Genomic DNA, 23,504 nt, shown 5'->3' on the forward strand with positions numbered 1-23,504 from the left:
TGACTTAAAAGTTCTGAGAGCCGTTTCTCCTACAGCAACAAGCAACTCCTCGACTCTCAGAGCTGCAGGTGCCTCGGCCTGAAGTCCGCGCACTGCCAGCAGCCATTCTGTTTTCTGCAAAGTCCGCTGAGCCACGATGGAACAGGCCACCTCCACAGGCCCTCGCCCCACACCCTCCCCAGCCCTGTGCAGCCACCCCATGCGAGGACAGGGAGCAGCCCCTATGGAGGCTCCCAGGCTCCAGAGATGCTGCTCTCTCTGAGCCTCTGGGCACGTTCACTCGTGACGCTGGGCTCATGTGGTTTTCTTCAAGACTTCAGGTTTTTTATACTCAGTGTTTATTTCTTTTATAAAACATGTGATTAACTTTCACCTCCTACTAACTCCCAGCAGCATTCATCACTTTCATTTGTGAAATAAATGCAATTGATTGAGCATTTAAGTGTAGGTGTAGGTATCCACAGTTGCTTAAAGTAAAGATACTCATTGCTACATCAAACCAATTTATATATAATCTTATTTAATCTTCACAGAAGGACTGTGAGATGGACACTACTGTAATCCCCAATTTATAGCCTTAGGAAAAAAAAAACAAAAAGAATGAAATGAGAGCAGAGGACTAGTTATCATTTCAGAGGCTGGGTGTTACGCTGTTCAGGTGTATTATTTGTAGTCTGTACAATGACTCTTCCAGGCAGGTTTCAGTGGCCCTATTTTATATATAAAGATCAGAAAAACCAATGACTCAAGATTAACTTACTCGAGGTCACACAGCAAGTGTTAAAGTTAAAGCTCACACACCGGATCCACCGACCCCACAACTCGGGCGTCAGTGTGCACTGCTTGTGAGCTCGGAGAAAGCACAGACTTCCTGTGCTGCAAGGAAGATTAAGGACAAGTGCGGACCGCATCTCACCACCTGGTACCCCAGGGTCTAACACACATCTGTTTGTTCTGCCACCGTCACTGTTCTGTGTTCTCTTCTCATGACCTGGTTTACTACTGCTCATTAACTCTAGGTCCAGCAAATCTGCAGGTCTTTTAAGAGAAGATCTCTGAATGTTGTTTTTTTGTTTTATTAAATTAGTTTCCATGTTGATGTCAATTTCCTACTTTAAAAAATAGGATGTAATTGGACTTTCTTCTGTGGGCAAGTATTACATTTACTTTTTTTCATGTGGTTTCTCAAATTCCTTTATTTCTTGGATCTTTTTGACATCTTATAAATCTCATAAAAATTTTTTGACTATCAGGGCATTAACATTAAAACTCAACTATCACTAATAAGTCATTCAAGAGAATAAACTAAGTGCCCAAAACCCACGTCATCGCACTGTGCTGGGACACAACAATGAGGAAGGCAGCCTGAGTGACACTCTATGAGTGGGGACAGCAGATGACGACACAGAAATACAACAGCACCGGCCAGTGACTGCCAGGGCTGGGGAAGGGGGAGGCGCGACCACAAAGCATCAGGGAGTTTCTCTGCGTTGAAGAGATGGTTCTGCCTTACTTATGGTGGTGGTTACATGCATCTAAACCTATGATGAAGCTGCATAAACCACACACACACACACACACACCAGTGCATGTAACAACTGGTGAAATCTGAATATGGTCTGTAGTCTACTTAATAGTATTGCGCCAGTATCAATTTCTGTATTTTTATATTGTACTATAGCATGATTGTGATAGAAACTGCCTGACTATACACACTGGTCAGAGCTCATTGAGCTGTATACTGAAACTGGTGATTTTTATTATATGTAAAGTTATACCTCAGTAAAACTAATTTTAAAATATTTAAAAAATAACTACAAGTTATATGAGAAATGTACAGGTACTATGGAAGGCTCTACACAGGAAACACACTTAAGAGTTGATGAATGGATAGAAATTATCTAGGACCAGGAAAGGAAAGAATAGTCACACAGAGAAACATTAACTCAGCAGGCCTGGGCTGCTCGGTGCCTCCACATTCCCAACATTAGGACTGGCTCTTGGCCTCCTGGAAACTGAACTCCTAGAATGTTCTGGTAAGAGTGCTCTTGCATACCTGAAGCCTCGGACCACACTGGACCAGTGTGACAGGGTAATTTACCCCGGCCTAAACACTGAGATGATGATGAACACCTGCTTTCCCCCAGGCCTGGAGCAGGACTACATGAGGTTCCACAGGTATTGTGTGCCCACCAGCCTGACCCCAGTAAAAAACCTCAACCACCTAAGCTCCAGCAGGGTCCCAAGCTGGTGAACCTTTGCACCTGTTGTCACACAGCACTTGCTGTCCCAAGTGACTCCCCTGGGAGGGGACACCAGGAAACTTCCACTTGGTTTCCGCTGGATGTCACTCCACATACCCCGTCCCTTTACTGATTTTCCTCATACCTTTTGCTACAATAAACTGTAACCACAAATATAACCACCTCTGCGTCCTGTAAGCCCTCCTGATGGATGGCTGAGCCTGAAGGTGGAGCAGGGGCCAAAGGCAGCAGCATTCCCACCAGAGTCGGTCAAAGCCCTAAGGGGGGGCTAAACGCAAACGTAAAGGATCAGCAGGGAAGACTAACTCAGAAAATAACCATTTCTGCCTTCTCATTTCTAAATTCTCTTATGAAAAAGGATGATCCAAAGCATGGGGTGAAGAGTACAATATGACAGCATGAACCCGTCCTCCGTGCCCACAGTGCTTCTGGAACTACCACACACGCGGAGTGGAAGAGAAGGAGAAATGCACATTATTACATCAGTTAGAGAAGTTCAGAAAACACTTCATCTAATGAGCCAGACTGAGACCTACATTAAATTTTAACTTCCTTCTGGAAAAGGACAGCCGATAATGCCCACGTGGAACACATGCCGAGTCTTCAACTAAAATTTCCCACTTGCAGCTCACCCTTCAAGATACGCTAACTGACAGAAAGCTTCTGGCCAAGAAAACGCAGTTGCAGAAATCATTTCTGATACTACAATTAGCTGAATTAAAGTGCATAAAAATAAAAAACTGGAATAAAAATAACAGAAAGATTGATCAACAAAAAGTAAGTGTGTGCTGGCACCTCACCTACTTCTCAGGGAAGTTCAGACACACACACGAGGGAAGGGGTGGCTCTGGACTCACCATCTTCACCTTCCTAATGGAACCTTTTCTGCCAAATAAACCACAAATTATGTCACATTCGATGCTTTTTAAGAGCCAATAGATGGATATACTCTTTTAAAATTTTAATATATTTGCAGAAAATGATGACAACTTCATGCCAGACCCAAGCCTCTCCAAAGCTGAAAATGTCAGAGGCGCCAAATGGTTCCGTGCAAGCTGAGCACCGTCACGCGAAGTTAACAGGACAACTGCTTCACTAAACGTGGACACAGCCCTTCAAACTAACAGCCACCACTATTCGCAAAAGGTTGCCAATCAAATACACTTTGTAACAAATCAGAGATAAAGAGGGATAAAATGTTACATGGTAAGAGAAAAACTCAAATTCAAGGTAAAACATACTCTTGCTGCTTTATAATAAGCCACTAGCTGTGGCATCAACAATTACGTGTTAGACTCCTGCTCTCCAGTGAACAGGGTTGTAACGAGAGTCTAGTTTATTTTTAGAGTGTGCTGATTAATAACTTTCAGAATATTCTAAAGTGGGTCAAAAACATTTAGTGACTCATGTGCAACGTGTGACACTGGTAGTCACATCTAGGACATCTTTAAACGAAACTGCATGCCTCCCCAGAATCACCCCCCAGCAGCACCCCAACACTCAGCATGCCCACTGACAAGCTGCCTCCCTCATGACTCCATCCACAAGGGGCATGATGAACTGTGGGCCTGGGTGGAACTCAAAATAAGGAATAATAAAATTAAGGTAATTTATTGTAAGTTGTTTATAAGTTTTCTTTCTCTTTCATGGGACAGGACTGGTTATAGAGAGAATCTAAACATAATTCTCTTATTTCTACCCTGATAAAAGCCGTAACAATAAAAATGCTGATTCTTTTAAAACAAAAATGGTAAAGTAACACTCAGGAGTGTTCACTATCCCCCAACATAGACCCTCAAGGTTCCCACATGTGAAGTTCAACAAAATGCTAGGTCCGTTACAAACACCCAACATGCCAGCGTAAGAGTCACTGCAGACCACCACCACCAGGTGGAAAGCCCACGGTGCTGTCATTCAGATTCCAAACAGAGACATTAACTCCGTATGAAATGATAAAGAAATAAAAAGGCAGGAAAATTGGTAAATAATAAGGGCCATAAAAGATGGCCTGGTGGGCTAAAAAAAAACAGGGGGGGGGATAAAATTGTTTAAAAAAAAAAATCCAACAAATGCCCTAGACTTCAAACTGGTCACAGCTAAGGAGAGTTGGCAAGCTGAGAGATTTGTCTGAATCCAGGTCTTTAGGGAGACAAGGAGCTGAAAACAAGAAAGAAGAGTTAATAGATACAGACTGGGAAGTTCTGACGTAACCTCAGCTGAGACCCAGAAGGCAGCGGAAAGACCAGAGAAAAGGAGGTATCTGAGCGGACGCCTCCAAGACTGATGAAACCCAGCGTGCACACCACAGATCAAGCAGGATGATCAGGGGGGGATCCACACCTAGTTCGTAATAAAGCCGCAAACCTCTGAAGACAAAGCAACCGTCTTAAAGCCACCTGGAGAGAGAAGACAGGTGACCCACGAAGACAGACCCCGAGAGCCCGCTTCTCAACAGCAGCCACAGGAAACAAAAGATGCAGAATCACACCCAAGTTCGCGGGAAGACAGCTCCACCCAGCTCTGCATGCGGCCACACTATCTTTCAAGCCGGAAGAGCGAGCAGAGACACGGGAGATGCGGATGGCACAGGGAACACCTCAGACCGAGCGGTGCCCGTCCAGCCCCGCACTGAGAAGACATGTTCCCTCAAACAAAACCGGGGCTCTGACAAAGCCTTGGTGTGAAGAGGATGAAGCGGTCTGAACACTTAGCTCAAATGAACTGCCATGTGAATTATTTCAGAAATGAGCCAAAAGGGATACGACTTTAATCCCCATGTGATCGCCTCCATTTCTACCAACACAGTGGACTCAATGTCCTGGCCAAAGTGCTCACTGAAAACAACTAAGAATGCTGAATAAAATATTTTTTAAAGTCTTCTGGAATGCTTCTATGAGCTATATAACAAAGGAGCAAAACAAAAAAAAAATCTACTCAGGCAGACAGCGGATGGCAGACGGTTCAGGGAGAGCCAGGGTCAGCTTTTACCCTAAGGCCAGAACTGAAAAACGCACACATATGTTAAAAAACGTGAAAACCGGCAAACAAAAGCAGCTAAGAGTGTGATAAATACCCAACTCAGGTCAATGGCTACCTGCCTGGAGTGAAGGGGAGGGGGGGCACGAGGGGTGTCACGGGGACAGGGGACAGGAGAACGTCAGGTATGTGCTCTTCCTCTAGGCGGCAGGGTGGTGGTGTTCATTTTATTATTATCACACCTTACAAAAGAATGCACGTACCAGATGTTACAGAATCTAAACAATTGAATCAATGTCATCGAATTCTGAGCCTCTTAAAAGTGGATCGACTTAGCTTAGAACTCAGTGAAAATATATGCATGCTATATGTATATAACTTACATATTTGCATCAAATTATTAAAGATCTTTAAAATTTAAAAATTGGGTGTCATCAAATCCTGAGGCTCCTATAAAATAATTTATCTCAGAATGCAGTGAAAATTTCCAAACACAAATTCTTACTAAATTTTTCAGCTGCATTCTCAGTTCAAAAGACGTTGGCTGTAAATAACTCAACAGCCGATTTTTTATTCGTACTTCTTTTTTGAGGTGGGGGGGATGGCGGCGTGTGTGTTTAGATAAAGAGGAAGTTGTGAACTCCTAACTGGCTTCTCAACAGCGGGATTACACCTGTTCCCAAGCTGGGGGCCGTCTGTTCTGGACAACACACAGGTCACCTCTAATAGTTCTGAAATTCCCGTGCATGTGGGACAGGATCTGCATTCAAAGATTATCACAAGAAGGCAAGTAAATACATAATTACTTGCCAAAGCAGCAATGCAAATAACGTGCTGTTTTCAAAACTTTGTCAGGTAAGCGTAAAAATAAAAATATACACACTCACATTAATGGAACCATATTGTACATGTTTTTACTTTGTTTATGGCCTTTTTCAACAACGGCATTTAATGCAACACCTTCCACACCCACAAGCAGGGTTGTCCTTCACTAGCTACAAAGGATGCCTGGATCTGGAACTCAGCAGAATTTATTCACCAGCCTCTTACTGACAGGCAGTGCAATGGCTCCAGTCTCCCACCTGTCACGGCAACGTGCCCGCGGGCCTCCCTGCACATACGTAACGTGTGTACTCATTTCTTCAGAATAGACCCCTAGAAGTAGAACCACAGCTCAAATCCCATGAAACTGCCAGCATCCAACTAGTCTGTACTTGGAAGACTGCCAGTGGCAACGATGCCACACACAAACCTGAGCGTAGTTAGGGCTCTAAGCACACTTGCCAATTCATGAGTTCTCACCAACCGCAGCCTTTTCCTTTCTCCTTCCTGCTGTGCAGTTTTAGCACCACCTCTCCTTCCCTCCCTTCCTGTCATGTAAGCCTGGGGAGTGGGCGTGGAGACACAGAGACACTGGAGTCAACATGGGAAAGAGGCGTTTCTGTGACCACTCATCTTCGCTCCTTGTAAATGACAGATGCCTGGCAGAAGATTATAAAAGCATAAGCAAAATGAAAGTAAGTACTGGGATAGAGATCATTTAAGTGATGTTCTAGAACATTTTCTGGACTTTTAAAAAATGTACCATAAGATCTAACCATTTTCAAAAAAAATTTAAAGGGGACAGGCTGGAAGAGAAACTGCAGAGATGGACAGAGGCAGAAGGTGGGGTGGGGGAGAGCCCACAGTTGCATCGCGTTGGGCAGGTTGTAGACTGTCCACAGACCAAAATTCAAACAGTCATCAGGCAGCTACATGGTAGACAATCTTATCTCATTTAACCAACTAAAGATCCCGCGGGGCAGGTATCGTACACCTGCATTTCAGGAGATGAGACAGTTCAGCATGAAGAAGCTCCTGGGGCACCCAGAGTCCCAGAACTGGGAAATGCAGAGCGGGCACTCAGATGCAGGCTCGCCCCACTTCCCCTTCTCTCAGGTTTATGAAGACGACTCAACCTTTACTGTGCAGACTGTGGTGAGACACATCCTATTAGCACATCTGGGGTTCACTGGTACGTGTGCTAACCTACAGTCACATATACAGAAGCAAGATCTTCCGAAAGGAAAAACCAGGACAACCTAGTAACAGAGTGAAAGGAACAAAAAAGCTGTGGGCTTTAGGTTAGCCTAGAAACTGTACGAAGGAGTGACCATGAGCTGTTTAGACCCACATCATGCATTCTGAATTTCCACGTCACTGAAGCAGTCACAGATCTTCTCAGTGGGTGGGAAATTATACCGGTGATACAGATATTCTACACGAGGGAAAAATACAATATAAGTAAGTCCGCTAACTAAACCCTGTCACCTCCTTCACCAAATCACGAAGCTCAGGGCCAGCTGCAGGCGGGGACTCGGTAACACACGTGGGAAGCGGCCTGTAACCTGGAAGTCACAACCGCAGAATGAGCAGGCCCCCACACTCTCAGCTGGAACCCAAACATAACTCCTCTCTTTCCACTTCGTCAAACGTAACGTCTCTTCTGTTCAACTCTGTACTACCCTAAATCTACAAAACTCTCCATAAGTCCCTCACCTAACACCTCACATTTCCTGTATGACTTCAACCCCACGGACAGGAGACATCCTAAGAGCTGGGCCCTTCTCACACAAGCAGGACGTCCAGTCATCCCAGCAGGGGGAAGGGGCAGTCCTCCTCCCCGCCCCCCGGAACCCCTCCCACCTTCTCTCCCTCCTGCCTTCAGGTGTCTGACGCTCTGGGCCTCTTTCCTCTTCATTTTCATGCTCCAGTTAGTTCGGCCTCTGTCCCATCAACTTGCTTCCACCACACTGTTCTACCTTCCACCTTCCGCATGTCTTGTCTGAATGGCTGAAGAGCCCCCAACTGGCCTGCAGCCTTTTCAAGACCCAATCCATTCCCAGCTCTGCCATCAATCACATCAGGGCGGTCTTATTTAAAAAAAAAATTCTGATCAAGACACTCCCAAATTAAATTCTTTAAATGCTCCCAATATTCTGCAGGAGAAAACCTAAAACCTTCTTTACACGATGCGGTCCCCACCTCTCACCGATTTCCCTTCAAGCCACTTCAGCTCAAATTTAAAGGCGCCGTGTTTTCTAAAGCGCAGCTTCTGCCTCGCCTGTAAAGTTGGAGACTCCCTGAAGGACACTTGGCAGGGAAGCCGCCCGGACCCCAAGCCCGCCTGAGTCGGCACACGCTCCGACACACCGTCACATCACGTGTGCTCACAGACAGCAGGGGCCGGACACAAAGCAGCTGTAGGTGATGTCATTAATTTCTGCATCCTTGACCCACAGCAGACATTTAATGAACAGTTTTATTAAAACAAAAAATTACCCCATGCATTTAATTGCAAAATTGTACATACAAATGTCTCACTGATACTCATTAGATCTTTTTTCACACTTTTCACAAATCTAACTAGTTACATTTATTCGATTTTAAAACTGTGTTGATTCATTTTTGCCACATGTACTTATTGCCTAACTAATACTTTAAGGGGTAAAAAAGTAAGGTACTTTTAGTGTAAAAACATCAATTCTGGCTTTATTTTGCAAACTGCTATTGAGACTATACGAGTACAGGTGGCTCTGACAATGAAATCTGGTAAGTCTGTTGACACTGAGGCAGGGTAACCACTCCTGAGTTAAAGACAAAACAATGTTGTGCCACTGAGGACTTACTGTCTCCACTTACAAGAAGCATCTTTTAAGATTTGCCCAAGCATACAAAAATTCACAAAGTGTCAAAAATTCCTAATTTCTCACTAGTTAAAAGAATCTCATTGCCATACAGTGACAACTTTATATTCTCCCAAGTGTTAAGTTTAATCTAATTCTAAAATAGAAAGCTTTAATCTGAAGTAAACAGGATTCAAAGAAACAAAGAAAAGAGTATAATTAAAGCACCCTCCTATACCTGTTGATAGAAGAAATTCAGAGTTGGCTTGTCTTCAGTAAACTGGTTTAGAAATCCTTTTGGCAAATAACGAATTCTCAATTCATATCTAAAAAATAATTAACAAAATAAAACAATTAGAAATAAGTAATTTTCTCAATTCATAGTCTACAATAATATTATTGTATGGCATTGCCAATTACTCTGAAATATTATTTTTAAAGTAAGTGAAGATATAATCAATTACTCTATCAATGTAAGCGTTCTGGTCTGCAGCACAAACGTGCACGTGAGTGTGCTACAGCTTGGAGGCCCTGCAGAGACAGGGCGTGGTGAGAAGCCCCCCCTGGCCTGGGGCCGCAGCACCTGACACTCCCTAGAGTGGACCACACCGTAGGGCCCCTTCCAGTCACCGCTCTGCTCACGAGAGCCCCCTATGGAGAACGCAGTCTGCCCAGAGCTGACAAGCACCACAGGATCATTCACCACGCGGCCGTGATGGCCGTCTGAGCGCTCTCCACTCAGGCTATGAGGAATGATGCTGCCAGCAACACTCTAATTTCCTTCCTCTAGGCGGAAAAAAGAATTCTGCTCAGGAAGCCAACCTTCAAGAATGGTCAAAACAAATGAAGTTCACCAGAATGCTCTCTGTGTGCGAGTGTGAACACCCACACGAACTCTCTCGCACACATGCCTTTCGGTGAACGTACATACACGTCTGCTGGGTGTACACTAGGAGTACCATCACCAGGTCGTAACAAACACACACGTCAGGGCAGGTATCAGCAGTCAGCTCCAGGGGCCACAACGACTCACTCCCACGAGCAGCACGGGGAGTCCCAGCCCCCCATACCCACAGGTGTTTATATATTCTGGACGTGAGGCCTTTGCCAGACTTGGTGAATGTCTCTCCCACTCTATGGCTTGCTCTTCACTATTTTAGTGGTATCCTGCAAAATTTTATTTTAAAAATCTTTTTTTTAACAGTATCTTTTGAGGAAGAAAGTTTGTAATTTTTATGCAGTCCTATTTATTATTTTTCTTTTTAGTAAATTCTTTTAGTGTTTTCGTTTGTAAAATATTTGCCTACCCAAAGGTTACAGAGATTTGTTTTTTCTAAAAATTTTACAAAATTGATCTTTTAAAAACGTATTGGGCTCATAAGGAAAATAATGCAAAGTAACCAACATGGTTCTTTTGGTTCAATTAAGGGTGGAAAAAATTCAAGACACACATACACAAGTTCTGCTGAGATTTTAAGTGTCCGTTTTGTTAAAACACACAATTGCCAAGCACTGAGGTTCCTTTTCACTCTGAGAAGGAGCTCTGTAACCCACTGCAAACGCTCTATACTGGACAGTTATTCACAGAAGCTTAATACATTTCATTTATTTTGAGTTTAGGACTTCCCAGGCACCTCATACGCACCGTTTCTCTTAACAATCAGAGAACACAAGAGTAACTATTCGTACTCAGCAGACCAGGAAAACGATGCTCAGCAAGGGCAAGCGACCTGAGGCCAGACGTGCCGGAATCAAACAGGCTGCAGGCGGCTTTGACGGGGAGGCCATCCTACTTTAATGATAAAAACTGGTCCATAATCAAACAACCGGCAGCTTGGCTCCACACCCACGCTACTAACGGCTGGCTCCCCAACAATGATGCTGACACCAACCAACGTTTCGTGACCACTTGGGCATGACAGAGGCTGTGACAAGCATTTTAACCAGATGCCTTCTTTTAATCAGCAACAACCCTACAAGCAGCAGAAAGAACATGGGCTGTGGACTGAGATCACGCACGCTTGACTTCTGGTCCATCGCTTACTCACTGTCTGCCATCACCTCTCTAGCCCTCAGTTTCCTCATCAGGACCCTGGGAGCAGTGAGTGAACTGATAAACACAAAACGGCCAGAACAGTTGCTGGCACATAATCACAATGATCTCTACTGTTTATTTACCACTTTAGTAATTACTCAACAAATGTTTACTTCAATACCAATCATCTACCAGGCACTGTTTGAGGGGCTGGGAATGTATCAGTGAATAAAACATGCACCAAGTGCCAGCCTTCAACAAATTTATATCTTTGTGGTGGAAGTCAGACAGCAAATGCATAAATATCTTTGAGCTGGCAGGTAATTGGATACAGACAAATAAGCCAGGTAAGGGGAACAAGTGATGAAGTGCTATTTTATAAAGGGAGTCGGTGAAGGATACTCTGACTCAGTGATAGCTGAACAAAGAGCTGGAGGGAGGGAAGGAGGGAGGAAAGGAAGGAGGGGGTAAGGAGGAAGGAGGGAGGGAAGGAGAGAGGGAGGGAGGGAGGGAAGGAGAGAGGGAGGGAGGGAAGGAGGGGGGAAGGAGGAAGGAGGGGGGAAGGAGGAAGGAGGGGGGAAGGAGGAAGGAGGGGGGAGGGAGGGAAGGAGGGGGGAGGGAGGGAAGGAGGGGGGGAGGAGGAAGGAGGGAGGGAGGGAGGGAAGGAGGGGGTAAGGAGGGAGGGAGCAGTTCTGCTCAGGGAAGAGCATTCCGGTCAGATAGGAGAGAATCAGATAGGAGAGAACGTGTAAAGGCCCTGAGGCTGGAGGATACACATCCGGAGGCAAGTACAGAGCCCACTGGGGCAGCGAGTAAAGGGCTTCAGGGAGAGGTGGGGTCAGGAGGCGGCCTGTCCTCAGGGAGAAAGGAAGCCCCGTGAACACTGTGCACACACAGAGCAGTGACACCACAGGACGCACTTATCTGAGGCCCAGTCAGGCGACACCAGCAGAGCAAACGGGCTACAGGGAGGTGCAAGGAGACCAGGAGTGACTGGCGAGAAATACTGACCAGGTTACTATCTGACCCATTTTCACAGATGGGGAAAAAAGAATTTTAGGGAATTAGGTAGTTCTCCCAAGGTCCCAGGGTTAAGAAGAGGGAGTCGGACGCAGATGGGGGCAAACGTGCACGAAGGCGGGAGGGCAGCATGAGACTAAGACAAGGCACCTACGGCTTAAAAACAGGAACAGAGGTGAGGCTGCTCGCAGAGGTCGGCAAGGTCTCCAGGTCATGTTAAGGGCTGTGGTCCCCACTTTGACCCATGACAGTCTAGCACGCCCCCACCACAACCCCATAAGCTCCGCCCCAGGTCTTCTAGTTCAGTTCTAGTCCAGTCACCTCACGTCAGTCCCTAAACCACAGCACGTGGCGTCCAGGGCCCACCAGCCCGACACCCCCGCACCCCGCTCCTCCTGGAAAAGTAGCACCTTCCTCACGCTTCTGTGCTGTTCTGGAGTTTGGCTGCATTTGGACCCACATTTCCAAGTCTCTGCTACGGGCCCCTCGTGGCTTTCTCAGCAGCAGCAAACTAGCACGCCCAGCCTTCCGCGTCTACTCCCCAGGAACAGATCACCATTAACACCACTAACATCTAACTTCCTCACTCTTACCACCAAGTACGGGCACCTAGGTACCCACAAGCTAACCAACTAATGCTGGGGAGGAGCAGGAAATGTGGCTTTTTTGAAAAATTGAGTTGGAACATGATACGACAACCCTGATTCCAAGAAGGATCAGCTGGCCAGATCGTGTGGAGTGAAAAAAAGCCCAACTCCAGGAAACTACACAGATGACCCCCATGAACACTGTGATGCGGACAGCTCGCTCTTATAACAGATTTTCAATTTTAAAAACCTACAAGGAAGGATGAAAACAGAAATTCATCATTCGGCAAACATTACAGTAATAAACACTCCAAAAAAGAACCATCAATGATGCTGAGATTAGTGGGTGAAGACAGAATGAGAAAACAGGATACCCGCACAGTCCCTGGATTTCCCCAGAATACAGCACTTACTAGAAAGGGAAAATAATAACTGTACAGTGCAGAGACCTGGCCACCACCTCAAGTCAAACAATCCAGCTTAAAACCACCAGTAAAATGAGTCATATCGTCATCAAAGACTTCCTGATAAAATGCAATGAGAAAATGCAACATCTTTATTGTGGTGTTCATCCCCAAAATGCACAACCTGAATATAAACATGAAGAAAAAAAAAAAAACAGACAAATCCACATTAAGGGACAAGTACAAATAACCAGACAGTATTCTTCAGAAGGGTCAAGGTCATAAAGGGCAAAGACAGTCTGAGGACCTGTCCCAGGTTAGAGAAAGACCCAAGGCAACGAGACGCTGAGAGGACCCCTCGTGTTCTGATCTGGATCCTGGCCCGGGAGAGGGACACTAAGCAGGACAACTGTGAAATTAGAGGACACCTGTAAATTAGTTAATAGTATTGTATCAGTGTTATTAAGCTGTTGGTCTCAATAACTGCACTGTGTTCGAGTAAGATTTCAACATTTAGGGAAGCTGGCTGAGGGGTACACAGGACTGCTGTGCGCTATTTTCGCAACATTACATACTTACAGAGAATAAAAAGAAATTCCCACATACACAAGGCTGATTGTTCTGTAACTGCGGTAACAAATACCCACCAGAACCAGTTTTAAACCAGCTTGGTCAATAAATACTAGTTTTGCAGTCACAGACCAACTAGAAATTTCCTCATCTTTGCACTGTCAGTGTCTGGTGCAGAAGCACCCAGTAAATGTTTAATTAATAAATCAGCAAGTCTGGAAGTCCGTCCTGTCCTTTAAAGGTACCACTCCCAGGCCCGTCAGAATGCTCCTCTATTCACTGTCTTAGTGCTTTAGCTCTTTTAAAGAACTCTGGTTCAAGTTGGTGTTATAATGAAAGACCGGCTCTTCAACTTAGGGTATATGCACATGGAATGCCATTTCAGGGTAACACAGAAAACTACCAAAATAAAACCTAAACCTTCCTAACCTATCACTAGTCATTTTCTTTCGTCATCTTTGAAAAAGGACACCTTTCCTCTATATAAAAGACTTTTTTGTCCTGCAAAGGTTGGGGGGGGGGTGGAATCACCTCTCTGCAGAGTGAGAAGCTGTGAAACAGCGGGGAACAGAGGAACATGAAGCAGGATAATGTGAACCACATCTTGATAACAATGAGAAGGACTTTCTTTTTCATTTGCTCTGAAAAAGCCCTGCAATACTTTATCAGCTGCCAAGGGAGTCACCTGGCTCTCAAAGCCCTGGATTACACACGGGAAAGGACTGGGCAGCTCCCCCACAGCTCCTAGCCCGTGTCTAGCGGAGTAACCGAGTCAGAAGTCAGGTCACCACGGAGGTGATTCCAGACACCTAAAAGTCAGTTCTCAAAAATGAGTTAACTAGAATTTAATTGTCTAAGTGCAAACTTTAACGTTTAAATCTGTTTGGTGGAAATCTCTCAAAACTGCATGACACCTTCTGCTTTGTGATAAACTAGGTATGGCGCTGGAATTTACACTTTTCTGGCTGACTCAAGATTCTAGCAAACGCTGCCTGCTTAACTGGGATCTTCAGGACCCCAAGGACGGCCCAGCCAGTGCCTGCTCCCAGGCAGCCTGAGGAGGACGCAGGGACCGGACACATGAGTACAGAGCAGGGACCACAGGCTCTGCCTTGGGACCCACGGGCTCTGCACAAGTTCCTTTGGAGCCTTATGGGGAGGGAAGGGGACAGGCTGCTCTCCCCACAGAGGCTCGAGCCTGTCTCCCCCAACCCTTCACGTACCTGTTCCACACTGTCTCACCCAGCTGATGTGTCCCCAGTAACAGTCTTTTAGGTTTGCTTTTTACTTCATTAAAGTATATCATGCTGTAAGTCATCTTCTGGGACTTACTTTTTTGTTTTTCAGTTGAGGTAAAATTCACATAAAAATTAACTATTTTAAAGTGTACGATTCAGTGGTGTTGCATTCACAGCATGGTCCTGACACTTCCTCTGGTCACATGGTGTTACCTGGCTAAGGCTCACTCACCCTGCTGCCAGTCCCTAGACCTCGTTCACTGTGACTGGTGGAACATCCCACTGTGAACATCCCACAACCGACCCAGCCGTCACTGGTTTCTCTGTGAACACTCCTGGCTCGCTCCCAGTACGGACACGCAAGAGTCTCTGGAGGACAGAGCCTGAAGGGGCGCTGCAGGGCTGCAGGGTGTGCCACGAGGACGCCCAGTGGTCCTCCCAAAGGTTCTGCCCATTTACATTCTCCCCAGCAGTGCAGGCAGGATCCCGTCAGATCCATGACTTCTTCAGCTATCGGCAACGACGATTTACTTCCTGCCAACCAGACAGTGTAAGATGGAACCTCACGGCCTAGACTCGCGTCTCCCTCACCACTGATGAAGCTGACAGTGTCTTCCTGTGATTAGGGTCAAACTGGGCTTCTCTTTTACGAAAGTCCTTTTGTGTCCCTCGCCCATTTATTGTGCTATTCACAATTCTCTTACTGACCAGCAGGAGAACACCTGACACCATCTTCTGTCAGTTCCAAGTGTCAAAAATATCTTCTCCCAGCTCAGCTGTTTCTGCACTTGTTATCTTCTGATAAACAATGTTTCTAACTCAATAAAGTCAAATTTGTTACTCCCGTCTGATAAAGTGAACGTTTTGGTGGCATTAAAATCTTCCTACTGTGGGGCCAAAGACACATTCAATTATATTTTCCATTAAACTTCCTCTGTTTCTTTGTTTAACCTGATCCATCCCAACTGGATTTTGGTGTACTGTTCAAGGTAGGATCTAATTTTGCTGTCACTCTTCCTAAAGGAAAGCCATTACTGACCAGGCCTTCCTTCCCCCAGTGACATGTCATGACATCCCTGTAAGGTCATCCTGCCTGAGACAGTTATGACTAAACGCATGTGCTGCCGTGGTGTTTGAAAAACTGAAGACAATTACACAAGTTTATATCTCAGGCTTACTTAACAACATGAACAGATCCTAGAGCAGACAGCATGAAAAGAAAATCTATGCTCAAGAACCTCACGGGAATGGAAACTGATACCCAGTGATTTTAATGAGTCCTGGCGCTTCCATCTGAATATTAACATCCTACTTCTCAGAACTGCAGCTGCCCTCACGTGCCACCTATGGACTGAGAGAAGATACTGTTAGTGAGAGAAAAAAATGACCACTCTTCTGTTTCTTGTAGTCATACACCTCACACAGGACTAGAGAAGAAACATCCGAGTCCAGGGACTCAGTTCCACTCTGTCCTGTGTGCTCTCGGGAAGTTGTTAAGCCTCTCAACAGTGTCTGACCCCTAGTAAGCAACGCATGTTAATACAGGAATATTGTTATTAACATAAACTAGTATTGTTCAGTTCCTGGTTGATCATTTCATGATTGCTGATTCACTAAAGATTATTTTTATTGGGTATCTACTGTATGCCAGGCACAACTAGAAACCAGAAACAGAGCAGTGACTAAGACAGGGCCTGTGAGGGAGAAAGACAGTGCCAGGAGGGCAGCAGCTCTCAGACAGAAAGTCTGGAGAAGGCCACGGGCAAGAGGTCACGTGGAGCACTGCCCCAAATGAAGGGAGGTCCCAAAAACGAAAGAGGGGCAGAGGAACACGTACAGCAGCAGAACATCAAGTTCACCAGGCACCAGGAACAATCCGCTTGGCTTGTTCAGGAGCCAGTAAGGGTGCCAGTGTGGCCAAGGTGGAGCAAGTGAAAAGTTGGAAAAGATAAAGGCAAAATGAGAAGTGAGATGAAGGGCTGTGCTACTCAATGTGAGAAACTGACAACCGAGAAAAGACCACCAAACTAGGTCCCAACCCGAGGACCTGTGAAAACAGAGAACTGAAGTTTCACAGGGACCAAAGTGGCCAGAGTGGAGGAAGGGGAGGGGCAGCAGATGGAGACAAGGACTGAGCAGCTATCAGGAACTCTGGAGGGGGCTCCGGGTGTGACAAGAAGCTCCTGCAAGCTTCTGAGCAGCAGCGACCTGCATATCCCATTGGATGTTGGAAGAGTAGAAAAAGGAAAGAAGAGGTCACCGGAGCAGCCCCACACGTCAAGCAGGAGAAGACAGACTGCGAATGGTCAGTAAAGCAGGAAGAAAGGCTTCACAGAAGAGAGACAGGTTTCCAGGAGCCCCACGGGGTCCACGGGGCACTGGCTCCAGGCCCCGCGGACACCACATCCTTAGATGCTCACGTGCAATGACATACAGTGACAACGAGTGTGCACGTGAGCTGAGCACACCCTCCCACATCCTGTAAGTCATCTTTGGATTACCTACAATACCTAACATAACGCAAATGCTGTGTAAGTAGTTGCTGGCAAGGTAAATTCAAGTTTGGCTTTTTGGAAATTTCTGGAATTTTTTTTCCCCAGAACTTTCCATCCGTGGTTGGTGGAATCCATAGGTGGGAAGCAGGGAACCGGTGGGATCTAGACAGGAAGTGAGTGGCTGCAGCAGCCCCTGCAGACAGCGGGCAGAGGATGAGGGAGCAGCGCCCGTGGTGGGTTTGGGACAAAACTTCAAAGCCAGAGCCTCAGCACACTGGGTGTCTTCCTTTCAACCACAAATGACTTAGAAAGTGTCTTTAAACTGCTTAACATGCTGTCAGAGCAGGACTGCACATTCCCACCCGGGAGGGAAGTTACACGTGTGATTAGACTGCTGCTCACTCACTGCTGTTTGTGCTCCTCCTTTTTTTAATGACTAAGAGAAATAAGTTTTGCTCCTTTATATGCTATTCTTCTTTATACCTTTTCAGGAATGTCTAGAAACTTGTAAGAGTTATACCTATTTCCATACTAATTAAATTCCTGGTGAAATAACCCTTTTATTATAATGTAGCTGCCCACTACATCAGCCACAATGCTTTTTTGCCTTACATTTCTTTTCACAGGACATCAATAGCCCAATACTATCTTTTCTCCCTGGTTATTATTTGCTTGGTACACTTGTACTCATGCTTTATGTGAGTTTTGCAAACTGAAAGTCAGAGCTCATGAGTAGGCAGGAAGACTTCTTTTTTTTAACTACTTATTTATTTTACTGAGAAAACCTTTAGATCTTAGTGTAAATAACAAGGCTGAGTATGATTCTGCAAAATATGTGGATCCATTATACATAAACAGTTCTGACACATACATTCATACGTGTACATGTGTATTGGCTCTTAAGGCAAAATATATTTCTTCCAGTAAGTCAAAAACGTATGAACGTCAATGTTTTGGATACATCTTATAAACAACAGAGTCAAAATTTATTTTTTAATCACGCTCACAACCTCTGACCATTTACTGTTAGTATACTTGCATTTATTTCTAAACCTTATTGATTTCTATTTCTTTTGTTTCAACATGCTGCTTCTCCATTTCTTTCCTTCTTTTTGATTGCTGCATTTCTTTAATTCCTACTTACTCAACCACCATTTAAGTTATAAAATCTATTTCTAATGTTTTAGCTGTTACCCTCATATACAGCTTTAAGATTCAGCTGACAAAATTTTAATTCTCATCACCTATCTTTCAACATGCACCCAGTACTGAGCTCTTCTTTAATACAAAAATGTGTTATCATTATTTTTGTTTTGTGGAGCCAAACTTACAGGCACCTGTTCCTGAGGTAATTTAACAGCACAAACAAGTCCAGGGAGCCAGCTCCACTTCCAGCACTGTGAACGTGCTGTTTCCTGGGCACCCTCTGTGCTGGAAGTTGAGACCTGCCTGCCTCCAGCATCGTCTCTTTTCCTTTTGTACAATACTGCTTCACTACAATGTGCCAAAATGTGTGTTTCATCTTATTACCCTGTTTGAGATTGTTAATCTGCATTCGAGAACTCATGTAGGGGAGGGTATAGCTCAGTGACAAGAGTGCATGCTTAACATGCACAAGGTCCTGGGTTCGATCCCCAGTATCTCCATTTAAAAAACATAGGGGGAGAAAAAAGGAACTCATGTCACCCACTGATTCTACAAAATTCTCAGCCATTTTCTCTTCAGTGACTTTTAGATACTCTTAATTTTAAACACTTTTTAATTGACTAAATAGATGGAGGTCAAATCTTTGCTAGCCATTGATATAAACCAACCAAACTACAACTCACAGAATATTTTATTAGCTTAGTTACAACCATTTGATAAACTTGAAAATAAAACTATTTCTTTGATAAACTATCACTGGGACGAGATTTTACTCAACTAGAGATTTATTCATCTAAACATGTTTGTTTTTCTTTTACCTACTTGGACTGAAAGCTCCTGGCATTGGAGAGCCCTCTTACCTCCACAAACATCTTTGTTTCTGCATCTTTATCATCCTCAGAGATGAGGACCCCTGTGGAAGAACCTCATTTTACAACTTACACTTCTCTCAAACGTATGTGGTGAAGATGTACAATTATCTACTAACATCTTGGTTTACTTAGTGGGGGGGGTATTAGAAGAAAAACAGGGAAAGGACAATTATAGGCAATTCTTTTAATTCACCTCGAATGATTTTAGTTTCACTAAGGTCAGTATCACTGACTAAGAGATCAGGGCTGTATGTGAACATCAATTTCACACTGACTTTTTGGGCGGGCTGCAGACTCCTAGGCACGAAAAAGCAAGCTCGGCAGCCCCTTAATAAGATCATCAAGCGTGGTCTCCTCTGGGCACATGGGGTCCTGCTGCACAAAAGGATGCCCGCAGAACAGAAATAAAAGGACCAGGGCCTGCGTTCTCCTCAGGGCAGAGGCTGGACAGAGCAGCACAGACGAGAGAAGTGTGAGGAACAAAGGATCATCCCAGAAGAACGAAATCAACCAGATGGGTCAAGCACGCAAATCAGTGGTGCCCAGAGAGGACCACACGGAAGTGTAGAGATCACTGGTTAAAAATTACCGGCCAACTCTATTCATACAGGAGGCGTAGTGACAATCAGCGTGAAAATTAAGCATAGACAACCATCCTCTTGTGCGTTTTTAATATGCAAAACAAATCAAGTGTGAGCCACCCCAAAGTAGGTTGGTAATCTTACTTCCACTCCTCTGGTGGGTGTGCAAGTTCATACTTCTCCCTCACATTGGAGACACCCATATCCAAATGGAGCCAGTGAACCTCCTCTGACCGCAGGTGACTGAGGCGAAATCCATAGCAGGCCACGTGCTTTACTTTGTGACTGTCCACTATCTTCTGAATGATGCCCTAAAACACACCCCCCACAAAGACGACGGTTATAAACAAAAAACTGCATGCTAAAAGTTAATGCAATGTTCATTTCTTTGGTTTAATTATCAGAAATCTTTGGTAAAAAACTATCAACTTAAATAAATTACTTAATTTTACTCAGGACCTTTTTCAGAAATAGTATTTTTACAAACCAAGAAAAGTTCTGAAATCCCACAAGAACCACCTCTTCCCCTTTCTTTATTGATTTCTGCAGCTCCGCCTCTGCACCACTCCGACTTGTCAGAGGACACCAGCCACCCCTCAGCGTCACCTGCTGAGAACAAGACCTGTGGAGGGGTTATACTCTCTGTACCATGTGTATTGTTAAGAACAGGCTGCAACCTTAATATCATTTTCAAAACCAAACATTTAGGAACATATAATCAAGGCCATATTTCTGATAATATTGATGACTTATGAAAAGCTATTTAAAGTTGGGCCTACTCACCTGCTGTTTGCTCCCTATGTATTAATTGCAGCAATCTACAACAGCCCCCAGTCTAATGCTAGCCCCAATGCGTCTGCCCCCTGCATTCAGGGGGGATACAGGCAACCTCTGAAGGAGGGCATCAAGACAGGCTCCCTGGAAGAAGGGGCCGCGGGAAAGGAAGCGTTAGGACTGATTCCTCCCTGAACCTGCAGAGGCATGGAAGTCATGCACGTGTATCTGTAAACAGGTAGCATGTGTGGAAGACTCATATCTAAGCATACAATGGAAACCACCCGCAGCCCTTCCACGAGGCTGTGCTAATCACAGTCCACTGCATTCTTCTCAATCTTATAGGCCATTAATAAGGTCGTTTTTTAAATGATGCTGATACTAACTTGAAAATTCCTATTAAAGAAAATCAATACTATTAAAGAAAAATATCACTGGTTTTTAAAAATTAGCAATTAACTGAAGCTATCCTGTATCTTATAGTGTAAGACACATCTTAAAAGTTCTGCACAAAGTATTTCTTTATTACAAGTTCTGCATAATGCTGTTAATAATACAATTAAGGCTGTTCCCAGGCCTACCCATAAAAAAGATACATAATGACACTACTAAATACAAAAACTGCCAAGGACCCAGCCTGCCCACACCAAGGGCAAATGCATGCTGTGCTCCCAGGGCCTGCATGTGGCCGCCCTCCCTTTGGGACAACTACTCCATCTCCAGGACAAGGCTGGACACCAAGCATGGGGCGGGGCCGCGACATGGCATCAGAGACAAAGCATCAGCAAAGGATCAGGCTGGGGGGTCAGAAACAGCTTCCTACAGAAGACGAACTCCTACTGGGACAGCAGGGTGTGCACAGTCCACAGAACTGTGGGTGGAACTGGGATGAACATAAAGGCTCTTTCTGGCTCTCGGATTCAAGGCCTAGAATTTCTGACAGTGGCGGCATGGGCTGGGCACTACCCAGGGCTCCGGCCACAGGTGGCCGTGGGAGCCCAGGTCCAGCCCCCAAGCTTGCCTGCAAATCTTGCCTACAGCAAGGGACATCTTTTCTGCTAATTCTCTGAAAGGCGCCTTCTGCAGCTTCTCCTTGCCAACATCCAAAGCCCTGAGCTGCAAAGGACAGGAGCTGGCGCCTCTTTCAAATTCCCACAAAAGCGCCTTTGTCTCCCAGCCCAGCTCTGCCGGCTACTACCAGAGCTCATAGCCGCTCACCACCCTCACTCGCCGGACCTCCACCGGCCACGGGCCCTCCGGCTGCTGCAGACTCCAGACCAACACTTCTTCTGGCAGGGCTACAAGTTCCACCTGTGTCTCTCATCGTCTCTGTCAGTGCACATGGTCTGTCTAACCTGCCACATCAGACAGAGTGCCAGGCAGAGCACACACCACTCCTTTCACCTGCATTCGCCATCAACACCCAGGAAAAATCCCACCTTCTCTGGCTGCCCCCTCTGCTACCCCGTGCAGAGGTTACCCTCCCGTCCTGTGAACTCACGAGGCGCGTGGGCGCCCACCTGCAGAGAGGCAGTATCAATTAGAGAGAGACAGTCCATAAATGGGGTGACTAGGGGAAAGCAAGTTCCTAGTCTTGAAGCCTTATGGAGTAGACAGAGTTTGAGTCAGGCCACTTGATCAGACCGTCAGAAGACAGCCAGGATGGTTCAAGCATGGGTTTGCATAACAAAGGGTTCCCACACTGCAGGGCCTTGTAACTACGCCTGGCCGCAATCTCACTCCCCACTAAAAAATTAAGCAATAAACACAGACATTTCCTTTTATTTCATTTTTCACTTTTCCATTATGCTTCCCTGTTGTGTTCTGTCCTATCTCTCATTCTCCAGTACTCTTATAAATGTCATTTCTCGGTCAATCTGGATAGCAGCCAAGATTACGAATATACATGGTACTTAAATATTTGATGCTGAATGCAGGTATGTACGAAGTAACAAATAATTTTGAGAACCAAGTATCTGGTTCTGGATAACTGAACAGATAACTTTGAAAACTAAGTATTTAGTGGGAAATGCACACTCAACACATACTACAATACTGCCATAAGGAAATACTACCATTTCCATGTAACACACACATACATTAGTATACGTGTATACTGTTTCTGGAATACTTACATTTAGAAAAGGGACTGTCTCCACTGTCTCCAGGGAAATAACTGAACATGGATTTACAGTATACCAATAATGGCAGACAACTTAAGTTTAAATTTCTCATCCTGGCTTTAAAGGCTCATGACAATCTGGTCCTAAAGTATACAAGACAACACTTAGCTACTCTGAAATCTGTTTATTCATTTATATCACAGCCCAGGTTTTGGAAATATACAATTTCCCTGATTAAATTCTCATGTTAGATATTCACAGAGAAAGAATCCTTCTCAAAACTGAAAATAAAAGAAGCCAGGGTCTGCACTAGGTTTGTACCTCATCAAAAACACAGCATTCAGCCATCTTACTACTGGAGATGGTCATTTTCTTTTTCATTGCCTTGTTTTGGGGGAGAAGGGGAGGTGGGAACAAAAGCAACACTACCACAAACATCCTTCTAGCCACCATCGTATGTTTGTGAAAGTACTAGGGATTAGAATGGACTTGCTGGGTCAAAAGCTACTTAAAATGTGACCTTTCGATGAGTGTAGCCAAAATGCCCCCCAGTGAGACCATACCAATTACACCTGACATGTGACACTACAGACGGTCCTTCACCCCATGCCAGTACTGGATAAAACCAATCTTAAAATGCTCATCAAACTGATGGACCAAAGGCGCACGAGGGGGTGTGGGTGTTACAACCCACATTTCCCTGATTACTAACTAGTGAGATGAGGCTGTGATTCTATGATTTGCTTGATTCAAG

The 23,504-nt window shown here is 45.0% G+C and overlaps 1 protein-coding gene across 20 annotated transcripts in view; it reads right to left on the minus strand.

The window, feature by feature from the left end:
- PTK2 (protein tyrosine kinase 2) overlaps nt 1–23,504 on the minus strand; it is a 202,185-nt gene that overhangs the window by 112,273 nt on the left and 66,408 nt on the right. For 18 of the 20 annotated variants that reach the window (XM_074353159.1, XM_074353154.1, XM_074353152.1 and 15 more), the window contains 2 exons: nt 19,998–20,164; nt 9,144–9,231 (listed from right to left, as the gene is read on the minus strand). In XM_074353159.1, the coding sequence (XP_074209260.1) occupies nt 9,144–9,231; nt 19,998–20,164 (255 nt within the window). Of the gene's footprint in view, nt 1–9,143; nt 9,232–19,997; nt 20,165–23,504 lie in introns of those variants that run through there. The other 2 variants (XM_074353166.1, XM_074353167.1) reach the window with 2 other exon arrangements.

This window comes from Camelus bactrianus, chromosome 25 (genome assembly GCF_048773025.1).
Source record: "Camelus bactrianus isolate YW-2024 breed Bactrian camel chromosome 25, ASM4877302v1, whole genome shotgun sequence".
Classification (NCBI taxonomy): domain Eukaryota; kingdom Metazoa; phylum Chordata; class Mammalia; order Artiodactyla; family Camelidae; genus Camelus; species Camelus bactrianus.